Source organism: Oryza sativa, chromosome 3 (assembly GCF_034140825.1).
Source record: "Oryza sativa Japonica Group chromosome 3, ASM3414082v1".
Classification (NCBI taxonomy): domain Eukaryota; kingdom Viridiplantae; phylum Streptophyta; class Magnoliopsida; order Poales; family Poaceae; genus Oryza; species Oryza sativa.
The window spans coordinates 28,507,693-28,532,134 of NC_089037.1; the positions used below are offsets into that span (position 1 = coordinate 28,507,693).

General features: G+C 42.8%; 2 protein-coding genes across 2 annotated transcripts; one reads left to right on the top strand and one right to left on the bottom strand.

Annotated features, from left to right (window-relative positions):
- Positions 1-10,437: 10,437 nt before the first annotated feature.
- Positions 10,438-13,325, bottom strand: LOC4333780 (1,4-dihydroxy-2-naphthoyl-CoA thioesterase 1). Its single transcript, XM_015772690.3, has 3 exons — positions 12,928-13,325; positions 12,643-12,834; positions 10,438-10,824 (listed from the first exon to the last, which is right to left on the bottom strand). The coding sequence occupies exons 1-3, from the start codon at positions 13,075-13,077 to the stop codon at positions 10,672-10,674; spliced, it is 495 nt and encodes a 164-aa protein (XP_015628176.1). The 5' UTR covers positions 13,078-13,325; the 3' UTR covers positions 10,438-10,671.
- Positions 13,326-17,919: 4,594 nt separating this feature from the next.
- Positions 17,920-21,787, top strand: LOC4333781 (uncharacterized protein At4g38062). Its single transcript, XM_015774136.3, has 2 exons — positions 17,920-18,071; positions 18,189-21,787. The coding sequence occupies exons 1-2, from the start codon at positions 18,032-18,034 to the stop codon at positions 21,557-21,559; spliced, it is 3,411 nt and encodes a 1,136-aa protein (XP_015629622.1). The 5' UTR covers positions 17,920-18,031; the 3' UTR covers positions 21,560-21,787.
- The last annotated feature ends 2,655 nt before the right edge of the window (positions 21,788-24,442 follow it).

Below are 24,442 nucleotides of genomic sequence, written 5' to 3' on the forward strand. Positions count from 1 at the left end.
ATGTCTTTTTCTTTTAAGAGAAAGACGGCAGGAGTTTTGCCGGTTATATTGGAAGGAATAAAAAACAGTATAAAAATTTAGATTAATACATGGCGCAGAGCAACACATCCTCAAGGAATAGGGAGATGATTATTAGGATTTAGGAGAAGTGTTAACAACTAGCCAGGAGAGAGATCCAATGAAGAAAGAGACTTCAGGGTGGTTTGAAGGCCAATTCTCTGTGGTGGACATCGTCTAGGATGAGTTCAGCGACTTGTGATACACTCTTTTGGGCTCCTTTGAAGATTCTCTCATTTCTTTGCAGCCAAATATACCACCATCTCGTGATTAGAGCACCCCCAAATTGAGTCTCCTTTGAATTGTTGTTCCTGAATTTGAAATTGTAAGCATCCATGTTTGCAATACCTCTTTGGGATGAGATTTTGGCCCAGAGTTGCCGCGTGCAGGCACAACCTCTAAAAAGATGATCAGTGTGTTCGAATGCTTCCGTGCAAAGAGAACAAATCTAATTACATAGCCAAAGTGGGTCAAAGATGTCAAATAATCGAAACGTATCTTAAAGATTTTAAAGAGTGTTAAATAATCTTGTGTGGCTCCTTCGCCAGGGCGACGCGCGCTCTCGATCGTTGCCTGGTGAGGAGCGGGACTCTGGATGTGTTTTTGAAAGGCTAGAAGATAGCGTGACATGATTAATTAATTAGCAGAAAGAATTGCTTAATAGAATGCCTAGCACTCGTCGTTCATAGTGTCATCTTAAGTATTTCTCAAACTCCTTGATTTTTGGAGTCATCTAGAATTTAACATTAAAGTTTTGAAGTCATACGATGTGCATGATTAAAATCGTTTGACTGTTCGAGAGTTTTTTTTTTTTTAGATAGTGCAATGCGGATGAACTTGCGACGTGTTCGGATCTTGGTTGTACTGCTAGCTTGAACGATTCGAGGTCGATCATCTCTAACTTGTATTCATCAATGCACTGTCCACCTCCTGGGCAACTTTGTTCAATTCTTTTAGCGATCTCAACATTTCAGGCCCACCTTAGATATTTTTCAATTGACGGATATTTTTCGTTTCATTTTAGTCTAGTTTCATCGAATCTGGTGGAAACTTGTTTAAGTTGCTTCAGATTAAATTAAAATTTTCTCACAATTTTAATTTCCCTCGATGGGATTTTGCTCGAGATGTATCTCAAAGATTTCCCCTCGAGAACAATAAATTAACTCTTGCCTGATATATGTATGTGCAATTTATGCTTCCTTTCATACTCGTCCTACCTTCATTATAAATAAATAAAGCTCCAAAGTGTGACAACACAGGAAATACCAGTCATCAAACCATGGCATCAAGAGCAACAAAACCATGCAGAGATGAACAAACATGTTTCCTACTACTACTACTGCTGTACACAACACACACCAATTACCAATTCCACTGTATCTCTATGCCTCCCTCAATTTTCCCCAACTATGTTATTGTCCACATGAGGATGGGAGGTATTGGGAAGATAGCGGGCAGATACATCTAGACTCGTCGCCCCGCCACTTGAACTGGAACTAACAGGACGCAGCTGACCTGCTGCCACCACGGTGGCGGCCAGCAGCGGCTACCGTTATCTCAAAACTCGACGAACCGGATACTAACCGTGACCACGTCCACCACTGATGAGCGAGTGTTGCCCCATCAGGTGTAATGGCAAGACCGCGGGCTGATTCGGTTGGAGGTGGGAGAATATAGTGTTACGTGGTTAATTAGCTAGTAGAACAACTTGTTCAAGTGAGGTCGTCTAGTGGTCTACCAGGTTCGCAGCATCTGCAGCCACATCTCTAGGATGATTCTTTAGAGGACTCCGGATCGGAATTCATGTGGAATTTTTAAGTCAAAATTTTGAAGCCATCTGACGTGCACGGTAAGTTTTGATTTATTATGTAGAAATAAGATCAGTACCAAAAAAAATATTATAAGAGATTTTTGTTTTCCATGTGATAACACAGCTAAAGAGAGATTACTAGCTCGGATCAAATTGGCCCTGTTGTGTTTAACATACTTGCACCCGCATCTCTATTTTTTTCCCGTATCCTCACCTCCCTAACTAACCCTAGAACAGAGATAGAGAACGACGGAGAGGTGCAGCTCGTCACCGGCGTGCGTAGTTAGTTCCTTGTTTCTCTCTCCCAAGAAGAAAGTCGGAGAGGAAGGGGCAAATGGTCACCACACGCAGGGAAGTGGATCCTCTGACGTGAACTACACACTGACGTGGTCACTGACAGGTGTCAGTGACCACGTCCCTCTTACTTCACGTCAGAGGATCCTAATCCCGCACGCAGCAGGAATTGAGTAAGAAGATGGGGAGAAAGTGTGAAAAATGCAGTTTAGTGCCCTACAGCGCAAATCAAGTGTCTGGATTTTTTTGCTAATCAATAATTGGATAAGACACCATTGGCGGCAGCAAGCCACCGGGGATGGGAATGGAAGGAACCGCCATGGGGTTTGGGATGGGAAGGAGCCACCGGTTGCTGCTGCCATCGTCATTATCAGTGACCTTGATCCTGTGTGCCGTCAAGCAAGCTGCTAGCAGTTGCTGCCCTTTCCACCGTTCTCGCCCTTTTCCATGAAAGTGTAATGGATCGAAGAAAAATAAGTAGCATGTGCTATGAGTAAAAAACATAAACTTTTTGTGTTATTCTTTTTTAAGTATCGGTCTTATTTTTATGCTATGTATCAAAATTTCTCTTGATTTTTTATGTCTAATTTTCTTTTAGACAGGCAACATGTGGTTGTACTTATAATGTGTACGAATCTCAATTGCCCGTACAAATTAGGGTTACGATCATAACCTCGTGTGTTTGACATAATAGTTATTGCATAAGTCAACGCATTGTCTCAAAAAAAAAAGGCATCTCTTGGAAAAAATCATTATGCACGCCCATCACCATTTTATCGTTCCTTGTTATACACCATTATATTTGGGCCATGGTCAAATTTAGGCCTATAATAGTAGTAGTATAATGTTCCCAAACAAAACACCTTAACTCCTTTGAATTACGTACTTTATGCAGTACACTATTATAACACTTACAATACATCACATCATCTTCATATCAAAGCCTTCAATTCCCCTACCAAAATGAAGCTTCGTCTTCCTTTCGATGTATTTCTTATGCGCGTCCTGGCATCTTTCATGCTCTCCAGCACTGACGGATTACACACAGGAGGAGAAATGTATTTCCATCATCAAAATGAAGCTTCATACTTTTAAGTTATTTACAGTTTGGAGTATTTCTTGAGTGTGTCCCCTGCATCTCTCACGCTGCCTGGCATCGGCAGATTACATAGAAGAGTTACTCTGGATTCAGAAATCTGAGGCTCTTTCTCCTTCATGGATGGATGATGGATCCATCTTCTACAGCTTCACCTCCCATACCCCTTCAGAGTTCATCCATTTTTTAGCGCTAAGCACAAGGCTGAAGCTTCTTGAAAGATCAATAAGCAAGACATGTGCATGGTACGGAGGATATCACTTTATTTTTTTTACCTTGAAAGAAAACTTGTATTTTTTATTGCTCGATGTTGAATTGGCTTATCTGGAGATAAATTTTGATAGTGTTCGAGACTATCAAACTGCATTGTTTTTCTTTTATTTTTCTTGTATTTTTTATTTACCAATGTCCTGAACTCTTTTGTCTTCTTTTTTCGAGTCCACAGCTAAACAGTTAAGCCCTATGGCTGTGCAGCAACTAAAACTACGGGCAATAATCTGAAATAATGAGATTGAGCGAGTGGTCAGCACTAATCACTGTTTTTTTTACGGGCACTTCATGAAGCGATGTGAAGGAAATATGGCGCAACTAACACAATTGATCCCGAAATTCACAATCGAATGATAACGAGTTGCACATGTTATTCAAGAGAAAATAAAATATTTAAAATTTCGATCAAAATGATACCGATCAGGGTGAGGGGTACGATATAGCCAAAATTTCAGTCCAAAATTTTGAACCTTGTCATCGCCCCGTGAGATGGAAGAATTCTTCGACAGTATGTCTAGCAAGCTAAGCATCATTTGGAGTGACATCTCCAGGTTACAACCATGGTTTGTACTTAATACTGGTGCACGCAATTCCTCTAAACCAATGCATTTGTCTAAAAGCCATTTTCTGAGTACTTCTGTTCAGTTTGTTTGCCATCTCAAAGTTCCTGGCCCACCTTGTTGCCTTGTTGGCATCTGCGTGCATGCACAAAGAGATACCACCGAACGCGCATGCATGCAACGGCAAGACTGAAGCACCCATCTTGCTCCTTGCGTTGAAATATACTTCCCTCTTTTTTTTGAATACACAAGATGCACGTGCATCTTTGTATTAAGAGAAATAAGAGTATGCACAAGCGGAGCCAAAAAAAGAAAATTAGGAGGGGGACGGGAAACAGGAGAACAACAAATAGCTTAAGCCTATTCTCGTGACATCAGAAGGAAACGACCTAGAACAAGACCAAAATGGTTTACACCGGCAGCGCCGCGTATGCCAACCGCCAGAGAGTCGCTTCCGCCGCCATAGCTCGGGTTATCTCTGACCAGGGCCTTTGCTGAGAGTTGAAGATCCTATTATTTATCTCCTTCCAGATTGTCCACGCAGTAAGGGTTACGATTGTGTCAAATCCCCGCCTGCTAGCCCTCTCCACTTTAAGGCGGGAATTACAGAGCCAGAGATAGAAGGAATTTTCATTCAAGGGGAGACACTGTGGCAAACCAATACTGGAAAGGACGACCCACCAAAGCTGATCGACGAGACTCCGGATAGGCGACCAAGATGTGATCAATAGTCTCATCATGTTGGTCACAGAGCACACATCTGTCCGGGTGAGGCAAACCCCTGGAACGCAGACGCCAGACGGTAATATACTTCCCTCTTAATTAGATGAACCGTTTAACCAACTAACTTTACCCGGGCAAAAGGCAAATATGTGTAGAGAAATCACTCAGCGTCTATCGGTCTATGTGGTTCACGAACGCGAGAGCCTGGGAACTACCCGCCTTGGCCAGACAGTGAATCCGCTGATATATGTACCTGTGCCATTTTTGTTATGTATATGGTATCCTATTTGTGTCTATGTAAGCCTGTCATACATTTAACAAATTTGAAAGTTCAAACATTCATTTTCAGAGTTTTAGGGATCATGAATATATCTAATGACAAGTGTAAGGGCCGCCCATATATTTTACCCTTATTTTAGTTAGTGTCCAAATTATGTAGAACCATGTGAAGATCTTGAATTGCTCTCATGATAGCAGTCAATAGAGCTGTATATCTATCATGTTTCATTTTATCCATTTTCCTGTTATATGCATGTGAACTAAAACTATAATACCTATCATGTACCACCATCATCAATACAGCATTTTGATGTCGGCAATACTACTTCCCTCTCCTGTTTCCTTGGCTATAAAAGGATATGATCCAAATGTAAAACACAAGGAATAAAAAACAAGAGAGACGCCACAATGGTGAAGAAAAGCTAACTATAACATCGATGTTCAGGCAGAGGTTGAGTTTTCACTTCCATGTTGTATCGATCCATTTTCTTCATTTCATTCAGCCGACCTAAGCATGGGAGGTTTCAGGAGAATGATTTCTACGGTTTCGAAGAAACAGTGTCGTGTGTATTGGGCAAGGAGAACAAGGCCCAGGTGAAGCGCAAAATCTAGTGATCAAGCGGCTGAATACTGCTAGATGTTGCATTGGCTTGTCTGGACATTACATTGCTACAGTTCCTGAGGCTGAGATTAATTGTCCGGGACAAGCTGCAGATTAGCGGTGTTTATGTTATTCTTATCCTGTTGGTGAGAGTATTGAGAGGTCAGATCAGCAGGTCGACATGTTTGCAGTGTTTTATAGGAGTAACATGGTCAACCCCATTCAGATTGTTGTCGACTGTCGTTACACATTTTTTATGCACTAAAGCTCTCTTATTTTCTGCCGAGACTCGACACGAATTGTTTTTGACAATGTAAGTCTTATAAATCAATGCATTGTCTCAAAAGCCAACTTCTGCCTTCTTGGGCAATTTCTTCAGTTCCTCGGTGATCTCATACCCTTCTTAGATATTCTTCAATTAGCCAATAATTTCGGTTTTATTTTAATTCTTCTAAGGTGGCTAATTTTTTTTTGTTTGAATTGCTTCAGACTAATTAAAATTTTCTCACAGTTTTAATTTCACTCAAAGAGATCTCACATACCCTATTTAGTTTTTTTTTCCTAGGATGAGAAATTAATATATACCTTTGCCTGGCACACATATGCAGTAATTAACTCTAGGTGTTTAGTGAGAAGTTATCTAGTTTTACGGAACCCATGCCGCCATCTTTTCATTAGATGCGGTAGATTCATTTTGCATGGACGACCCACATGCTAATGACCCTAAACCCCTAAGGTCACCGACTTAAAAGTCAAGGATCTCGTTCCCCTTTCAATAAACACTATAAGTCACCTACCCACCCTCCCAAGCAGCCCAATACATAATATCGTGTCCTCTCGTTTTCTTTATTGTCTCCATATAAAGGGTTCAAGCTGACATGAAACATTGGAAACTTAGAACAGGGTGAGAAAGCTAGGTAGTGGTGGTGTAGTGCTTGATTCCTGAGAGATATATGTGTGTGAGAAAAACCTAGCTAGCTAGTTGCAACAGGGGATTATTCCATTTGCTAGTATATCTTCATGTCATTTGTTTTCAGTCTATTGGGCTATATGCATTGTGGATAGGAGGCATTGGGATAATTGTATTCGCAAAATACAGGGTCGAAACGCAGCATCTTCACGTGAGAAGGATTTGTTGTTCAATTTCCTAAGCCGTTCCAAACAAACTCCGGGTAACATGCCTACAACCTGTCAGCCTTAAGATTGAAGAATGACCAAACGAGAAAGACAAGCTATCGTCGTGTACCTACATCCTCTTTTGTTAAGCATAAGGTGGCGCATGGTTTGGAGCATATTCGTTATAATATGGGATATGCAATGTAAAAGTGTAATCAATGGAGCTGTATACCTTTGGAGTTATATTTTGCTAAAAACTCTGTTTATATGGGTGTAGTAAGGAGGCTAACGTTCATAAATTAAAATATGTATGCATAACAAAATGATAAGCACCACAAAAGAACATCAACTACAGCACCGGGGACCTTGGACAGTTGGATTTACTATGAAGTGCATCAGAAACTTGAAATTACTCTGATTAAACCCAATGTTGTAATGGTCAATTGAGAATTTGGCATATTAATTGTAGTTGCGAATTCGATCTCACTTCTTAATATTTTTTTTAAAATTGTGAGGGGAACAAATTAATCTTATCATATCAACATACAGTTAGTTTTTCGGGTGTTTATTTTTTAGTTCATAACCAAAATGTATCACACCTCACGTACCACTGTATGTGATGATCTTGATTGCTCTCATGATATCAGTCAAGGAAGGGTTATCTATCAATTATTCCAGCTTCTCTTCATTCATTTCCCTGTAATCTACATGTGAAAAAACTCTAATTTGGAAGAGAGATAAAACCTAACTTGTACCAATCCATTTTTTTTGTCAACACAACTTCTATCCCCTGCTTCTTTCCATCTAGGTTATATAAGTACGAAAATGTGAAGTACAAGGAAGAAAAGAAGAACCGCAATGGTGAAAAAACACAAGAGACCGTTCCTACTTTCTTCATTTCGTTAAGCCAACCTAGGGATGGGAGGTTTCAGGAAAATGTTTTCAACCACCTCAGAGTAATTAACCAAAGTTATTTTTCTTTCCTTCGAGAGAATTCCAAGCTAGTTGAGATAATTTGAGAAATTTGGAATGTCAAATGCCAATATTTTGATGCTACAAATTAAGAGAGACCTCTTCTTTTTTTTTCCAGTTTCGGGGGTCATACTAGTCCGAAGTGCATATTAGCTTGGTTAATTTTACCATCCTTGGAAATGTACCGGGAGATGTCATATTTTCTAGTGTAAAATTTGGTGTCTCTAGGTACTAATTACCTTGTTATACCAAAAATTTTAGTGTAAAATTTAGGTACCTAAGGTATTTTCTTAAGAAATGTAAAATTTCTATATTGGCTTATTCAAGAGGCTTGCTAATCGCAACCGAGCCTGGTTCTTTTCTCCTCCATTGTAAGGTACACTCAGTGGCTCAACTCAATTGCTTGTCAAAAAGGGTGATTTCCACATCAAAGGCCGGGTACAGAACTGCAGCAGTACAGCCCCTTGCTCAAACAAATCATTTATTTGATGACCAAATTTCATTCAACTATATTGCCTCTGAATCAGCCTCTTTTTTTTTTTTGAAACACAAGTAGGAGCTCTCCTATTTCATTGATTAGGAGGAAAGTACATGGCCTTCACCTGTCAGCTCAAAAGCACTAGAAGGCAAAGGAGGACCCTGTGGCGAGCCAGGGACAACTTCTCCAGGAGAAGCAAATGATAGAGTGGCTAGAACAGATAACTCTCAATGAGGATGATCTGGGCGTTGAGGTCTTCGTTTTGGAAAAACACTTTTGTTGCACTGCTTCCAAATATTACAGCATATGTATACGAAAACCCCGTCTAATCTTCTCATGTCAGCTTTCCCAAATCCATGGATGCTTCGTGTAGATGAAAACTCCGTTTAATCTTCTATAAATCAGCTACATTTTGACATTTGGAGGTTTTTACTTTTGCTCAACAAAGCATGGCTAATATTTTTTTCGAATAAGAGGGCAGGAGGACCGCCTCTTTTCATTAATAAAGGAGGAGAGAAGTGGTTTAATTACCCCTAGCCTCCTCCTTGATCTTTGCTATGAGTGTAGCGGGGGTTGAAGCGATGTGTTGGAACACCCAGGCATTCCTTTCCTTCCATATTTCCCAGCTGACCAGCAGTATTAGGGTGTGAAGTCCGCTCTTTGGTACTCCGTTCGGTTGGCCTACGACCGTCCACCAGGATTCCACTGAGTTTAAGGCGTTCCAATATTCTAGTGGCAGGTTGATCTGTGCCCATTTCGCTATCTCTCCCCCATATTCTTTTTTAACTCGACAGTGTGCCAGAAGGTGCACTGCCGTTTCATCGCATGTTCAATATAGTGGGCATAATCTTTGGTTGTTCCATCCTCTCCGCTCTAATCTGTCAGCCGTCCAAATTTTGTTTTGAACCGCGAGCCACGCGAAGAACTTGCATTTTGGGGGACCCCAAGGCTTCCATATTGAGGTGCATAGGGTGACGTTTGTGGAGCCATTAAATTGGAATTGGTAAGCTGATTTTGCGGTGTAGACTCCTCTTGCAGTGGTCGTCCAGGTTATCGTGTCTTCCCCATCGGTGAGCGCCACTCCTTGTAATTGCTCCCAAAGCGTCACGTATTCCTCAAATTGGTTTGTTGTCGTGAGATTGGCTATGTTGATATTCGCTATCCACTGGTTGCTTTGTTATAGCCTCTTTAACCGTTGCTCTTTTCTTTCGCGAAGCTTCATATATGCGTGGTGCTATTGCTTTTGGCGCTGTTCCTTCCAACCACATTGATTCCCAAAAGCTTGTTGTTTCCCCATTGCTCACTGTGACGTGTGATTGCGGTAAAAAGTTGTTGGTCCCCTCATCCCACGGGATCTCCATTCCTATCCACGGCTTATTTCGGTCTGTCCACTCGTGCCATAGCCATCTCAACCTCAGTGCTCTGGCAAAGCGCTCCAAAGCATGTCTAATATAGTCTACTTCTAACATTGCGAAACATTACATGTAGTGAGGCCTACATATCATAATCACAATTAGGCGAATTTTGTTTTAAATGGTGAAATGGGTGAAATTGACCATCTATTTCCATGTCAAAGGCCGGGTACAGAACTGCAGCAGTACAGCCCCTTGCTCAAACAAAACATTTATTTGATGACCAAATTTCATTTAATTATATTGCCTCTAAATCAGCTTCCTTTTTTTTTTTGAAACACAAGTAGGAGCTCTCCTATTTCATTGATTAGAAGGAGGCCTTCACCTGTCAGCTCAAAAACCGAAGAAGGCAAAGGAGGACCCTGTGGCAAGCCAGGGACAACTTCTCCAGGAGAAGCAAATGATACTATGACAGAGTGGCTAAAACAGTTAACTCTGAATGAGGACCGGAGAAAGATCACCCTTTGTTGCGCTGCTTCCAAATATTCCATGAGATGTATATGAAAACTCCGTCTAATCTTCTCATGTTAGCTTTCCCAAATCGTTTGGATACTTCGTGTAGATGATTTAATCTTCTAAATCAGCTAATTTTGACATTTGGAGAGTTTTACTTTTGCTCAATATAAAGCAAAGGCTAATATAGTCTACTTGTAACATTGCGAAACATTAGATGTAGTGAGGTCCACATATCATAGTCACACTTAGGCAAATTTTGTTTTAAATGGTCAAATGGGTGAAATTGACCATCTATTTCGCCTCAAACGCATGGTTTGGAATCCAAATACTTCACCATTCACCCTTTCTTTTTTTTTTTACACATTTAATTTTGCGCACGACCAAATTTGGTCATGAAGAACAATAAAATTGTCCCAAACCAAACACCTCGACTCCTCTGACATATACATTATTACAACAGACTTACAATATGTCACATTATCGTGAGATCAAACCATTTCATTTCCAGCATCGAAATGAAGCTTTGTACTTTTAATTATTATTATGTTTACAGTTTAGAGTATTTCTTGAGCGCCTCCCCTGCATTTTTCACGCTCTCCGGCACCGGCAGATTGCAGAGAAGAGTCACCCTGGATTCAGAGATCTGAGCCCCCTTCTCCTTCGTGGATGGATCCAATTTCCACAGCTTCACCGCCCACACCTTCAGAAGTTCAGAACTTCAGATCCATTTTATGATTCCAACACAATTAATTATTCTTTTAATTACTGCCAATCATCAGGCTGAAAGCTCCTAAAAAAATACTAGACATGTGAAATGTACGGAGGAGAAGACTTAATTTTTATTGCTACATGTTGAATTGGCTAGCCTGGAGATAAATTATTTTGTCTATGAGGCTGTGCTTGTCTGGGACAAGTTGCAGCCTAGCCGTGTGTATCTTATCCTCTTCATAAGAAGATTGAGAGATCAGCAGATCGACATGTTGCAGTGTTTTATTATAAGAGTAACATGGTCAACCAATCCAGATTGCTGTCACTACAACTTCTTTTTTTCTGTATTAAAATGTCATTTATTTTTCTCAAATACACATCTCTAGCTGTGTAGTAGCTGACAACTACCCCATTGATTTGTGCCCATAACTTATCAATTTTGATCACAAACAGTCTACAGTCCTCACCGATCTTGGGAGAGAAAAATACATTGGTTGCCTGTCGCTTTTGGCTGTACCGGCTTGTTTCCCCGGGCTCAAAGTTGACCATAAATGATACTCTCTCCATTTCAAAATATTTGACGCCGTTGTTTTTTTTAAAAATGTTTGACCGTTCGTTTTATTCAAAAAATTTAAGTAATTATTAATTCTTTTTGTATCATTTGATTTATTATTAAATATACTTTTATGTATATATATAGTTTTACACATTTCACAAAAGTTTTTGAATAAGACGAACGGTCACATATTTAAAAAAGTCAACGGCGTTAAAATGGTTAAATATTATATATCATTGTCCTATGCTATTCCCATAACGATGAAATCTGTACTAGCACTGTGTGATACCTGACATTGTCGATGGAGGTAGGCCCAGTAAGCAAAGATCTAGGAGTACTATAGTAAACAGCAGCATCATAGTTTGCTCTTCAGTTTATTACTTGGACTGAGAAACGCACTGGGGTATTCTAGCTAGCTCCACAAGGTGGGGTGGTGGGCTAAACGATTTGGGTTCAAAGCCTCACCCCTTCTAATTATTTGATACTACTCTATAATATTTGCGTTTTTTTTGTTTATTACTCGGACTCTCGGAGTATGGTGCTTTTTCATCGTAGTTTATATTTTAAGCATTGGCTTTTAAATTATTGAGTGTGTTTGAGAGGAGATGAAAATAAAAGATTAAGAAGATACGCAAATTTAGGTGATTATTGCATAATTAATTAAGTATTAATTATTTTAAGCATGAAAAATGAAATAATATGATTTTTAAAGAGACTTTTCTATAACTTTATAAAAAAAACATATTGTCTAACAGTTCGGGAAGCGTATGCGAAAAAACAAGGCTCTTTTCATATCTATCTCGGATACTCTCAAACATAAAAGTTTTTACTATATTTCTATATATCTCATAATGAATTATATGCGAAACGAGAGGAACCCATCATCAACAACTTCGTATGGGGATTTAAGAGGCGGCTCGCTTGCATCATTAGGTATGGCCAGCACGCACGGAATGACAGGTGGTGGTGCCTTGTCTTAATCAAGTGGTACTAATCCGGCACCTACTGATTAATTAATCGGCGTGGTTAAAGCAGATTAAACTAGGGGTGTGGGTAATTACTACTAGTAATTAGTGATGAACTGGCTGGACGGATGAGTTAGTTGACTTGTGGTACTAGTAAGCAACCAATTGGAGAATAGTGTAGTGAGAAGTCACCGATGGAGTGGTAGGTTAGGTGATGGGCGATGATGAGGTAGGTAGGTAGCTAGCATAGCAGCAGAGAAGAGGAATTGAGGATGATGGGTGAGGTTACCTGGGTGGAGCGGCCGACGTGGAGCGGGGCGGCGCGGACGAGGACGGTGTCGCCGAGGGCGGCGCTGCGGAAGTGGTTGATGCTGAGCTGCACGCCGGCGACGCGGCTGTAGCCCGACGCCATGTGCGCCCCCATGCTCGCCAACCCCTCCGCTATCAGCGCCGACACGCCGCCGTGCAGCACCTTGAACGGCTGCGCCCCATCCATCCATCGATCAGTATAACAATCACACGAATTAATCCAAGGCTCGGGAGGGGAGGGGGAGTGGGCGTGGCGCGTACGTACCTGGCAGCAGGTGGGGGTGACGAGGAGGCGGCCGGTGACCTCCGCGGGGGAGACCCGCTCGATCTCGAACCCCATGGCGTGGAGCGCCGCGTCCAGCTCCTCCGTCTTGGGCCGCGGCGCCCGCGACGACGACGACGTGGCGTCGTCCATGCCGGAGCCGGACCGGGTAAACGGAGGCGGGAGACTGCTAGTAGCTTGGAGGAGCACGCGCGGGGAGCAGTAGCGAATTGAAGCTACGCTATCTCTCTCGGGGTCGGGGAGGGAGCTGAGCCTGAGCGCGACAGAGGGCGTGGGGGGAGGAGAGGAAGCCACGGAATTTTGTTGGGTCGCTATTATAGATGGACTGGCCGGAACAGACCGGCGGACGGCGGAGGCCACTGGTCGTTACGACGTGCATTATTATTATAGCCTGTGTTTAGATGCAGTATCACATCAGATATACGAACACACATTTAAATTATTACATATAGTCTAATAATAAAATAAATTATAGATTCCATCTATAAAATCGTGAGACAAATTTATTAAGTCTAATTGGTTCGTTATTAGCAAATATTTACTGTAGCATCACATTATTAAATCATGACGTAATTAGACTTAAAAGATTCGTCTCGCAATTTACACATATTTAAACATTCGATATAACGGGTGTAAAACAGACCCATACTCTGGCGATTTATGTCTCTTTCTGTTTTTTCTCTTTTTATTTCCTTCTTTTCGCTGCTCGCTTTATCGTTCGTTGGGGTCGTTCATTATGCTGACGTGCTGCTTTGCTCCGTGGGCAAGGGCGTTCGTACGTTCAAACTTCTTTAATTTTAACCAATTTTATATAAAACTAGCAAAATACCCGTACTTCGCTACGGATAAGTTATTTGTTAGGCTAAGTATTGATTAGATATTTTGATAATAATTAGAATGGATAAAAACCACTATTGCATATTGATATACTCATGTTCTCATAATACCCAAGATGGTCGTGGATGCACCATCGATCAAACTACGGTGAGGACTGTGGTATGATGTGTCCCACGATTAGACTCATCCATTGATGGTGGACATTAGCAACGAAGAAAACGCGACCGACAATATGGTCCTGGTAGAGAAAGAGAGAGAGACGCCAACGGCGACCTCCGGTGGTGAACATGACCAGATGAGTATGTCAAAACGTGTTTTCGGACGAGAGGGTTCTGTTTTATTTGAACACATAGGAAAAAGGAAAGATGGAGAAAAACAATTAACACTGTTCATCTTTCCTAACCGAAATAAGAAACAAAATAGGAGAGACGATAGGCGCCGATGCTCTGGTGACCAAATGGCGGTGAAGAAGGTGGCCGGACGTGTCCCACGATGTGACTCCTCTATAGATGGTGGTGGTTGGAAAAAAAAACCAAAACAGCAGGAACGTGCCCGACGAGACGTGGTCCCAACAAAGAGAGAAACGATTTGGTAAAAAAGACAAAGAGAGAAACGACAACGATGAGCTCTATTGATGAACACGGCCTGGTGAGCGCATCAAAACGTGTTCCCGAATGAGGGGATTCTGTTTTCCTTGATCGTGTAGAAGAGAGGAAGCGCAGGGGAGAAGAAGGGCGTTGGGAGGAGGAGCGTTAGGAAGGAGAGGGGCCACAGGGGGAGGGGGATCGTGAGGGAGAGATGGTTGGCTACGAGAGTGTCGGAGGGTGAACTCCTCCACCAGGGAACCATGAGGCCCCCCTTTTTTGGTTCGGCCGGGGGCAGCGGGTGAGATTCGAGGACTTGGTGAGTGAAACTGTGTGATTTTGAGGGGGTTAGGCCCCTCCAAGACGATGAGACAAAAGGGGTTTATACAGGTTTGGGCTGCTAAGAAGCGTAATACCCTACTCCTGTGTTATGCTGATTGTGGGAGAAATTGCAAGATCTCCTTGTTGGAGCCGAAGGTCTTGATCATGAGGGGCAGAAGCTGCTCTAGAGTCTAAAATGGCTCATCCTCTCCCCCCTCCATCCGTTCACCCCCCTAAGTAGGCCTAGAACTCCTTTTATACCTTGAGGGGTTACCACATGGGCCCAACAACCTAACTTGGAGAAGTATTACAATCTTTGCATTAAATGCAAGTCTTGCCTCTTGACTTGGGAAGCCAAGCTCACGTCATCTTGATGATGGGGCCCGTCAAATCTTGCCGCTTGACACGGGGGGTGCCCCTGTCAGTCGCCATTTAATGGTTGAGGACTTCCGAGTTCCCGTTCACACCAGGAAACATGAACCCTGGTCAATTCAGAGTGGTTGGACCAGTTCTGACCGGGATAAGAGGCTGTGAAGCCCCTCATTATTATGATGGGACGGGACGGAGCACGCCGCCTGACACACTGACAGGGCGGGGGTACACAGTCGCCGTCCCATCGGTCATTCGATCGGTCACAGACCGGTCAGATGCGCAGCACGCCGTGTAAAATGCGGCATGGCGCGACTGCATGGACCGCTTTAAATGCAGTTAGGTAGGCGTTAGGCGCGCCCACCTAACCCTGTACATGCGGGCTGATACGTTAAGGGGGTCGGGGGAGCCCAACCCCAAGCTGGGAGGGGGCAGCCACCGCTCCACCCCGAGCTCGACCCTCCTCGGGGGAGCCACGTGGTCTTGGGGGCGGCCCGACCCCAAGCTGGGAGGGGGCAGCCGTAGCTCGACCCCAAGCTGGGAGGGGTAGCCATGTGGGTTTGAGGGCGGCCTCCTCCCTCTAGCTGGGAGGGGGCAGCCGCCGCTCCACCACGGGGGTTTGAGGGCGGCCTCCTCCCTCTAGACGTGATACCCCTGGGCCCATATCACCAACAGAGAGGGAGGAAGGTGGAAGCGGATGGATGGAAGTAGGCAGAAGCGAATGCGCCGTAAGAGGGAGGAAGGGAAGGAAACGGATGCTAAGGTGCGCCGGAGGGAGAGAGGGAGGCGGAAGAGGAGGCGGAAAGGGAGAGGGGGGCGGCGCGCGGGAGGGAGTCGGGATGGACGGACGAAAAAAGGGAGGAAGCCTTACGTATTTTTTAATTAGGTATATAGATATAATAGTATTTAATTGGGTTGCAGGAAAAATATAGGAATTGAACGACAGAGATATACTCGAAGAAAATTTTCCAAGAGGTTGGACCTCTTGTTAAATTTCCTCTAAAACCTACAATGCAATGAGATATTCCATAGGAATGGTTTGGAAAACTCTAATCCTTTGAATAAAAGGATCGAATAGAAAAATTTCCTACAGAATTTTAGTCTTGTGAAATTTATATATAAATCCTTTGATTTGGAGGGACTCTACAAGTTGTAGTGGTCGCCTAAAAAAGGTGTATCTGCTTTTTTGACCATTTTCTCCGTTGTGCTAATGCGTTGAAACTTGAGATTAGATGCTGTCATCTTCTTTTCTAAGAATGGCCGAATAATTTGTTATAATTGTTTTAAGGCTATAAATGATTGAATTAATTATTATAAAGTTTAAAAATTGAATTTAGACGGTACTCTATGAAATTCATATACATAAGTTTTTTTTAAAAAAATTCACACCGTTTAAGATTCGATAATATAATCCGTTTATCAACAACCTTTTTTTTTCTATCAATGCATCAGATACTTACTCAATTTAGGACTGGACAATCTAGACAGAAGTAGTACGAGGTTAAATTTGTATGGGACGGGGTAATCACGGAACCTCTCTTAGGAAAATGTGGAGGTGTCCATATATATTGCTATAGAAGAGGTCACATTTTCTCTATTGAATTTTTTTTGACGGAGTAGTTGACTACTAGTACGTGGCTCTAGCACAGAAACGGCGATAATGAAGAAAAGAATAAAAACGCTAAAGAAACAAAAAAAAATCGGTTTAAAGAATGCTTACACAGCTACTACACGTTGGTCAGAGGTGGTGTGCGTGCGCGGTTTACACGTTACCTGTAGAAAAAGAAAGTCCACTGTATTTGGGTCGTGGTAGGCCCAGTTTGTGGAATCTGACCGATAGTTTATTACTACACTTTTAAACCAACCGAGGTAAGTACGTGGTTATGAACTTGTGCCCATGTTACAGTAGTTAGTACTCCAGCTCATCATTTTTTTTAAATTCTTACCCATAATAATTAATTAAAGAATAAGTTCATTATGGATCTCTCAATTTCACTACTACGAAAAGAATTTTTTTGTGCGGTAAAAAAAGTTTTCGCATGTGGGTGGGTGAGCCACACGCACCCATGTATATGCAAAAATCACTATTTTTGCCTGCGAGTGGCACACTTGCACGCGAAAAATCTGATTTTCGCGTTCGGTGTGGTTATGTTGCGCACGCAAAAATTAAAAATAAAAAAAGAATCCAAAAATACGAAACCCTAACCCTAGCCGTCGCTGTCCTCCTTGTGGCCGTTGCCTGCTCCCGTCGCCGTCACCAGATCCGCCGCCCCCATGCCTACCCACTACCCGCCGACGCCACCCTCCCCTCCGGCCGCACCGCTGTCGACTCTACCCTCCCCTCTGGCCGCACTGCTGCCGATGCCCCTCCCCTTCGCCGGATCTAGGAGGGAAGCGAAGGAATGCTGCTCATTGACATATGGCCCTATGTGGGTCCCACTGACTCAGCTTGTCACGTCACATCAACTAAAATTGGGTATAATACTGCTTAGGATGTCGGGTGAGCCGGTTTTGTAAATTAATAACGGTATTTGGGTTTAGGGGTGAAATTCAGACTCAGCAAAAATGTGAGAAACTAAAGTGAACTTAGTTACATTGATTAATGACAGTTTAGGCCCATAACCATGTTGGTCTCCGTCAGCCGCTCTTCAACTCGGCCCAGTTATTCGTGGGCCAGCCATCCTGGCCCATGTACCGTCAGCCGAGCCATTACGACGCTGTCCCAGAACTCCACGTGGGCCCCACCTGTCAGCCACAACCCCCGTGCCCCGTCCCATCGCCACCGCCGCGCCGCCAATTTCAAACGCTAGAAGCCGCGGACGGCGGCGGCTAAAAAACCAAACGGACTCGCCGCGTCCGCTTCGTCCAGATCCGCCTCCGCCCTCCGCCACCGCAGGTAAATCCCCAAATTTCAAATCCTCCTCTTCCCCCCACACCTCCACATTTTCTAGGGTTTCCATGCCCGATCTCTAGCCATGTCCCGCTCCTTCTTCCCGACCTGCTCCTCCCTCAAAGGTGGGTGGGTTGGGTCTGGCCGCCGCCGCCGCCGCGGCTTTCCGCGAGATTTTGGTTGGGTTGGAATGCGTACTGTGCGTTCTCACATTGGGGGTTGATTTGTGTGTTTTGGTGCAGTGGAAATGGAGGAGATGTGCAGGGAGATGGACGAGCTGAGGTCGGAGGTGGAGGCGCTCACGGCAGAGTGCCGCGCCAAGGCGGAGCTCGCCGAGGGGCTCAAGCGGGCGGGCGCCGAGCAGGCGGCGCGGCTCCGGGAGGCGAGGGCGGAGGCGGAGAGGCAGGCGCGGGAGGTCGCCGCCCGGGACGAGGAGATCTCCTCCTCGGGGGAGGCGCGCCGGGAGCTGGAGGCCAGGCTCGCGGAGAAGGAGCAGGCGCTGCGGCACCTCTGCGCGGCGCACGAGGGGCTCAGGAGCAGCGCCAGGGAGAGGAGCGATGCCCTGGAGGCGGAGAAGCGGGAGCTCGTCGCGGCGCTGGAGGAGTCCGAGGCGAGGCGGCTCGAGCAGGAGGCGGCCGCGCGCTCGTGCGGCGAGGAGGTTGCCCGGCTCAGGAGGTTGCTGTCGGAGAAGGAAAAGAAGTGCTCGGAGGCTGAGCAGAGGGCATTGGCACCGAAGGAGGTGATGATGAGGGACGATATGCTGCTGAAAATGGAGGACCAGAAGGCCGCCGTCGAGGGGAAGCTCAAGTGGAAATCTGAGCAGTTTAGGCACCTCGAGGATGCACTCAAAAAGGTCCAGGATGAATTCAGGGCCGCGAAGAAGGAATGGGGCTCTGATAGATCAATGTTGGTTGATCAGATTGGCACTCTTGAGGTCAATTTGGATTCCAAGACCAGAATGGCTGAGGATTTTCGGTCAAGGCTCGAGATGTGCAGCCAGGCATTAGCCCATGAGGAAGGCCGCCGGAAGCTGCTCGAGGCGGAGATGTCTGAATTGAAACACTTGTATGGTAATGTGGTCTCCGATTATGAAGAGGCGAGGTCCACAATTGAGTCGCTTGCCGCAAAGCGGGATGGGGAGATCGCATCGTTGAGAAGCTCACTGGCTGAGAAGGTCACATTGCTCAAGGAAATGGAGTATGGGAAGGCACGTCTTGAGCAAGAAAATGAGGATATGCGATCTTCGTTGAAGGAACACCAGGAGGCTCAGATTGGTGGTGCAGATGCTGTAGTTTCATTGAAGGTTCTGCAGCAGAAGTTCCGAGCTCTAGAACAGACGCATAGAAACTGCATTGATAAGCTGAGAGATAAAGAGGCAGAATGGAAAACACAGATGGAGAAGCTTGGGAGTGAGCTGGATGGATGCTTGTCACAGTTAGATTCTAAAGATACACTTATCAAGCAAATGCAGATTGAGCTTCTGAGCAGTTATAGCTCCCTGGAGATGCAAGCTGTGCAGAATTGGGAAGCTTCAGTAGCTCTTGTTATTGTAGAATCAAAACTTTATGATTCTTGCTCATATTTTGAAACGATTCAACTGGATATGCAGAAGAACTGTGCACAACTTGAGCACAATTTTGCTGCTGCAAGAAAGCAGTTAGAGGAAGATAACTGTGCCATTGCTCAATCTCAAGCTGAGCGGGCACAACAAGTTGAGGTAATAGCAACATTGCATCAAAGAATTGAGCAGCTTGAACACATGGAAAAGGAACGTGAAGAGATGCAAAGGCAGCTTGATACATACAATCTTGACAATGCATCAAGAGATGTTCACTGCTTAAAAGGTGAATCTTCAGAAGAGGAAAAAGGCCTGCATGAGAAACTGCAGAAAGCATTATCTGATTTGGATGAAGCATACTCTGCAGTTTCTGAGCGGGAGAGTGAGCTGAGCCAAATAGAAATCAATCTTCATAAGCAAAAACAAGCAATGGAGCATTTGGAAGAGCTCAAACTTTCTATGGAAAATGAACTAAAGGGCTATATGGATGAGAACAATGTACTGAAAAGAGATCTTATTGCAACAACAGAAATTGAAAAGTCCCTAAGAGAAGAAAAGGAGAAATTACTAGGTGCTCTCAATGAAGCAAACTCTGCCCTTTCTGAGAAGAACTGTGAACTGAGACAATCTGAAATCATTCTTCATCAGCAAAAGCAAGCACTAGAACATTTGGAAGAACTGAGAGTCAATATGGAGACTGAAATCAAGGGCTACATTGATGAAATTTGTGTCCTGAAGAGGGATCTAGATGCTACCCATATGGCTAAAATAGAAGCCGAGAAGACTTACAGTGAAGAAAATGAGAAGTTGCTATGTGCTCTTGATGAAGTAAACTGTTGTCTTTTGGACAAGAAGAATGAGCTTGACCAAGTCACAGAAAATCTTCATCAGCAAATGCAAGCAGTGGAAGAATTTGAAAAGTTGAGAGTTAGTATGGAAACTGAGCTAGGGCGCTACATGGATGAAAACTCTGTGCTAAAGAGTGATCTGGTTTCTGCTCTTAATTCCAAAATGGATGCTGAAGAGTCTCTTAGGGAAGAAAAGGATAAGTTATGCAGTATAATAGATGAGAGGTGCAGGAATATTGACGAGCTTCAGCAACACATCGCTGTGCTGGAAGAAGAAAATTTAGATAAAAAGCTTGATGTGGCAGGTCTTATCAAGTCAGAGGCTGACAGGTCCATTCAAGAAGTCAATAGAAAGTACTCTGAAATCGTTGAGGTCTTTGACAAAAAGCTTTTGGAACTTGAAACAAGGCTCAGTTTCTTCGAACAGAAATACACATGCAGAGAGCAAGAACTCATGGAAATGTTTGATCAGGAGGAAGCTGATTGGTATACACTAATTGCAGAAAAAGAAAATGCTATTTCTGAAATTCAAGAAAATGTTGAATCTGCTCAAGTTGACATTAAGCACCTAGTCGAATCTGCTTCAGAAAAGCTAGCAGAAGTTCAGGTTGAGGTTCGGCAACTATATTGTTTAGCAGGAAATCTTAATTCACTCAATCTTATCCAAGAGCATGATAATTTGTTCAAGGACATGCTCATTGAAGAATGTGAAAGAGAGCTTAAGGCAGTGCAAGTAAATTTAGCGTTGGAGAAACAACAGTCCAACAATTTGAAGAATGATCTTGAGCAACTCAAAGCCAAGGCAACTGCAGAGATGTTAGAAAATGTAAAGGAGCATCTGGAAGTTGCAAATAAGCTGAGATCTTTGGAGGAAAGAAAAGAAGTACTGGATGAGCATGTAGGAGAGTTGAAGTCTAGGACAAAGAATATGTGCAATGCCTTTGTTCAAGAGAGGAAAAATTTATTTGATGAGTTGACTGGACTGGTCGATACCATTGGAGCAGCAATTCATGTAGATGAAGATCTGATGACAAGCTTGACAAAGATCATGCATAAAGTTAATAATGAAGAAGCCTTCCGGAATTCTAGTAGCAAAGAAATGCTTAGCTCGGAGAATATAAATGCGAGGAATTCTGCACCCTTGGTCAGGAATAAATCTGTACAGCTCCCAGATAGAAGATTACCATTGAAGGAGCACAACTATTAGCCTTCGTAGCTGAGGACAGATTGTGTACTGACATTGTTGTTATCTTAGCATCCTGTCTCTCTGGATCCACATAGGCTTTACATGCTACCTGTAGATTTGTGCTGCCATTTGTGTTGTGTTGTTTATACGCAATGGCTATGCTCATCCTACATTTCTTATGTATCAGCTTTACCTTTAAACTAATTTATTATTTTGACTACCTAGAGGAATGAGATTATTCCTTTAAAACATGTGCTCATTTCATTATTTTAATCACCATCAGCTGTGTTGTGATCAGCAGTTGATTGCTTAGATGAATATTTGGCATCAGATGTAAATCTGCTAGTTACTTTTAATTGCTTGTGCATTTTCCTAAGCTCGTAAACAGCAAGTTCTGAAATGTTCATGTTAATACACCTAAGTTGACTTGTTTGAATTGTTGAAAAGCCACTAGAATAGCTCTGAAAAAAATTGAGAGAATATCCAAATGAGGTGCTGCATCATAAGAATTTTTCAGTAGCAAGTAGATTCTCCCATTCCCTTGTCTATGAGGAATCTGCTGTCAGTTGGTATGTAAGATTACGTATGAAAATTTTTGTTTGTGCAATTACGTCTGTTGTAAATTTAGTGAAGTTTTTTTCCTTAAAATTTCTCATTTGTAAGAGCAACCTGCGTTGCTTATCATAGTGATTTTCTCTGGGACAGAAATAACTAGATAGCATACCAAGGCTTCAACTGGTAAGGTAAGCAGTTATTTTTACATGTTACAGTTTCACTAGTTTACCGAGGGAGTGAAACTGACAAAATCAGACCAGAATCTCCTGGTAAGGTCATGCACTCATGCAAGTAAAGAAGAGGGCTGACTTGTTACATGGTTCTCTAGTCCTTTGCAATATACTGTCATCTCTCAAGATGCATAGTTTGTGGAGCTGTATTCCTAACAAGATGAATATCTTCATTGGTTCCTGGTGATTCAACTATATGTCCACTTTTGAATGAATTTGAACATTTGAAATAACGTGTCTGGTTGGGTGATGAACTCAATCTTTGATTCTTTTCTGTAGGACTGAAGAACCTGTGGCCTGTATTCTTTAATTACTCTTTCTCAGTTTATATGGTCACTGAATTTTTCTCGTGCATCTTTATATGCATGATTGTAGCAGGTTTGCCTGTTTGAATTCCTATCGAACTGTGATCTGCTAGTTGTTAAATATTCAGATTATTTTTTTGTTCTGTAGCCTACTGCCCTTTCATAACTGATGTTCCTGTTATTTCATCCCCAATGTTCATTGTGAGGTTAAATGTAAGTTTTGTGGTGACGTTGTCAATCTGTAGGTTCTTATTTGAACTTGTGAAATTTTGACATACCAGGATGCTACCTGCTATTATACGAGATTAGGCGCTCAGTTGTGTGGGTTTTCTTCCCTGTTATCATTGAGTCAAAATGGCCGTAACATCTTGAATCACTAGCAACTGGCCAATCCAAAACTCTAATAGTGCTTCCTATTTTCTGCAGGAATTCACTGATTAAGTAGGAGTTGTAATCACTCCGTTATTTGATACATATCTCAGGACCATTATGTCAACAGTTAATCTGATCTGCAGGTTATATTGCTCTATAGGCTTATAATGCAGAGTTGCGACCCATACACATAATTTCAGATGAAAATACATCTATTTTGTCTTCCTTCTGGAATACAACCTGAGATTTTGTATCAACTGGTCTGATCATACCCTTTGTGCTCTTGGACAGGGCTTAACTGAAGTTTAAGGTAGCTGAAGACAACATGACCAATATTTGCTTCAGAAAAGAGGGTCTGCACTGGAGCAAACAGCCAAGAACAGTCCAAGCTTGCTGCAAGGAAGGTAAAAGCCAATGATAATATCATTTGATCATTACATATGCTCTGCATCATGTCTCCATCATGCAAGGAGAATCGTTCATCGATCCTTATTTCAGTCGTTTTGCTGAATTGTTTTCAACAATTTTTATCGAGTGCAAATCAATTTCTGTTTGGCCTTAGAATAACTGACTAAAGTTTTTGCCATTTTCTAATGTAAAGTTATGACAGCCTAAGATATTGCATGTTGTACAGCCTAAGAATCCCCTTTTACACGTTACAGTTTCACTCATTTTAAGGAGATATTTGATGATGCTAAAAAAACCAGATGAAAACCTTCTTCCCAGGAGAATGCAAACCAGTAAGAACTGCATCCTTACTAACCGGCCTTTGGTCTGTTGAAACATACTGGGGCCATACCTCAAGATCCGAAGCTTGTGCATCTGTATTAAATTGGTTTGCAGCTCTGACATGGGCAAAATCTGAAAAGCATTGTTGTTGGTTGAATACTGGAGCGAAGTGGAGAAAAACTGCTGAAGAAATCAATCATAATGTGTGGGGGATAATACACCGTCTGAATGGCTGTTTTGTTCATTCTGAACCTTCTCCTGGATACAATTACTTTCAGTATTGTATAGAACTGAGGACATATTAATAGGCTCTTTGGTCTAATTAAATCAAGGTAACTTCTTCGCTGATATTCAGTCTGAGTATGCAGTGTTTGTGGTCTAAGGAAATCAAGATAACTTCACTTATAATCTGTCTTTAAATGCAGTACTTGTGGCTGATATCCGGCTTGCAAACAGACATGCTGGAATCGTGGACAAGGAATTTCATATTCCATTATTTTGTGAGAAAGTAAGCTTCTGCACTCAGCTGATTGCGTAATTACCTTCTCGTTTTGCGTAAAACACTTAATCTTTATCTTCATGTTTATCTTCAGAAGATTCAAATACCACCTGAATCTGCTTGCTTTATTGAATTCCCTGATGAATCATTGCCCCATGAAACGCTGCAAGGTTGTCAAGCAATCATAATTATCTATGAATTTTTGAAACAATCA